Below are 1,378 nucleotides of genomic sequence, written 5' to 3' on the forward strand. Positions count from 1 at the left end.
CACCCATACACCATTATGCAGTTGGAATTAAAATCATATCTGCTCCTATGCCTAAAATATTGTCAAATGAAAATTTGGAAAAAATTTAACTGCAATTGTTAGTATTTCTTGTTGAACAGAGTATTCTAAAGTTATCGTTTTGTATATTAGTGTAAAAAAAAACAGATAGTATTTTTCTCGATGATAATTGGGGTGTTCACAGTTCGTTCCAAATTGTGTCTGAAAATGTAGACGTCTACATTTTGAGACATCTTTAGCATCAAACTGTGAGCACCCCTTTCTAGCAGTCGTCGCAAAATCGTCTCAAAACTTTGCTGGTGTTGCCAGACATTTCTTCTTTGCGTGCTTTTTTATATGTCGCCTTTCGATTTTGTTTCTGAAAAATTGTTATTATTTAACTTAATTACCAATTCCTAATATTTGTTATTTCTTTGCATTGATTTGTTTCTTTTCATCAGAAATTGCGCTCAAATTAAATGCAAATACAGAAAACGTGCCCAATAAATAAAAAAAAATGCGATTAGTATTGCCATAATGCAACCCTGCTGCGAGGTTGCAAAATGTAGACGCGTAAAAAACATACCTTTGAGTGTGACAAAATGTAGACGGCGTCGTTTTCCAATTTTGTATGGGAAACAACAACACCACAGATTTTACGGTTAGAAAACGTCTTAAAATGTAGACGTCTACATTTTGAGACACTATTTGGAACGAATTGTGAACACCCCAAATATTTCTGGTGTAAGCTATTTGATTGCACATCATGTCTTCTATAAGTCATCCGCAACATAAGTGTAATCACGAAGAGAACAGATTTAAAGTGTGCGCGCCTTGTGGGAGAAAGATTAAATTCGGATCGTCAAAACCTTCAGAATTTAATATAACCGGAAAATTGGAGTGTCTTATTAAAAAATACGTTAGTGAAAATTTTAGATTGACCAATTCGAAGTTCCCATTAGGCATTTGTGGTACATGTCGTAGGGTTCTCTGTGACCGAGATAAGGATATACCAAATGCAACGCGGCCTCTTCCAAACATGTCTAACTATGAAGATTCGACAAAAGAAACAAGAACAACTTCATGCTCTTGTTATATCTGGCTCACTGCTCGGGCAACCAGCCATCCAAAAGTTATACAAGGGAGAGCACATACCTTAAATGTATTGAGTGAAAAAAACTCCACCAATGGGTTGACTGCTTTGTCAGTTGGGTCAGAATTAAAAAATCATGTAAGCACAGAAATGTCGGAAACATTAAAAATTCACGTGCTTCTAAATCATTTGGAACATTGTCTGCATTTTTTAGGCAACGACAGCTTCGGAATGTGGTCGGAGCAAGCTGAAGAATCCATTCATGGCGTATTTTTAAGATTTTGGCTC

General features: G+C 35.9%; 1 protein-coding gene across 1 annotated transcript; it reads left to right on the forward strand.

Moving 5' to 3' along the window:
• Positions 1 to 6: 6 nt before the first annotated feature.
• LOC118732770 lies at positions 7 to 1,375 on the forward strand. Its single transcript, XM_036461883.1, has 3 exons — positions 7 to 186; positions 731 to 1,228; positions 1,305 to 1,375. Exons 2-3 carry the CDS (start codon positions 764 to 766, stop codon positions 1,365 to 1,367), a joined length of 528 nt encoding a protein of 175 aa, XP_036317776.1. The 5' UTR covers positions 7 to 186; positions 731 to 763; the 3' UTR covers positions 1,368 to 1,375.
• Positions 1,376 to 1,378: the final 3 nt, after the last annotated feature.

Source organism: Rhagoletis pomonella, unplaced genomic scaffold, assembly GCF_013731165.1.
Source record: "Rhagoletis pomonella isolate Grant_MI unplaced genomic scaffold, Rhpom_1.0 Rhpom_scaffold_27492, whole genome shotgun sequence".
Lineage (NCBI taxonomy): Eukaryota > Metazoa > Arthropoda > Insecta > Diptera > Tephritidae > Rhagoletis > Rhagoletis pomonella.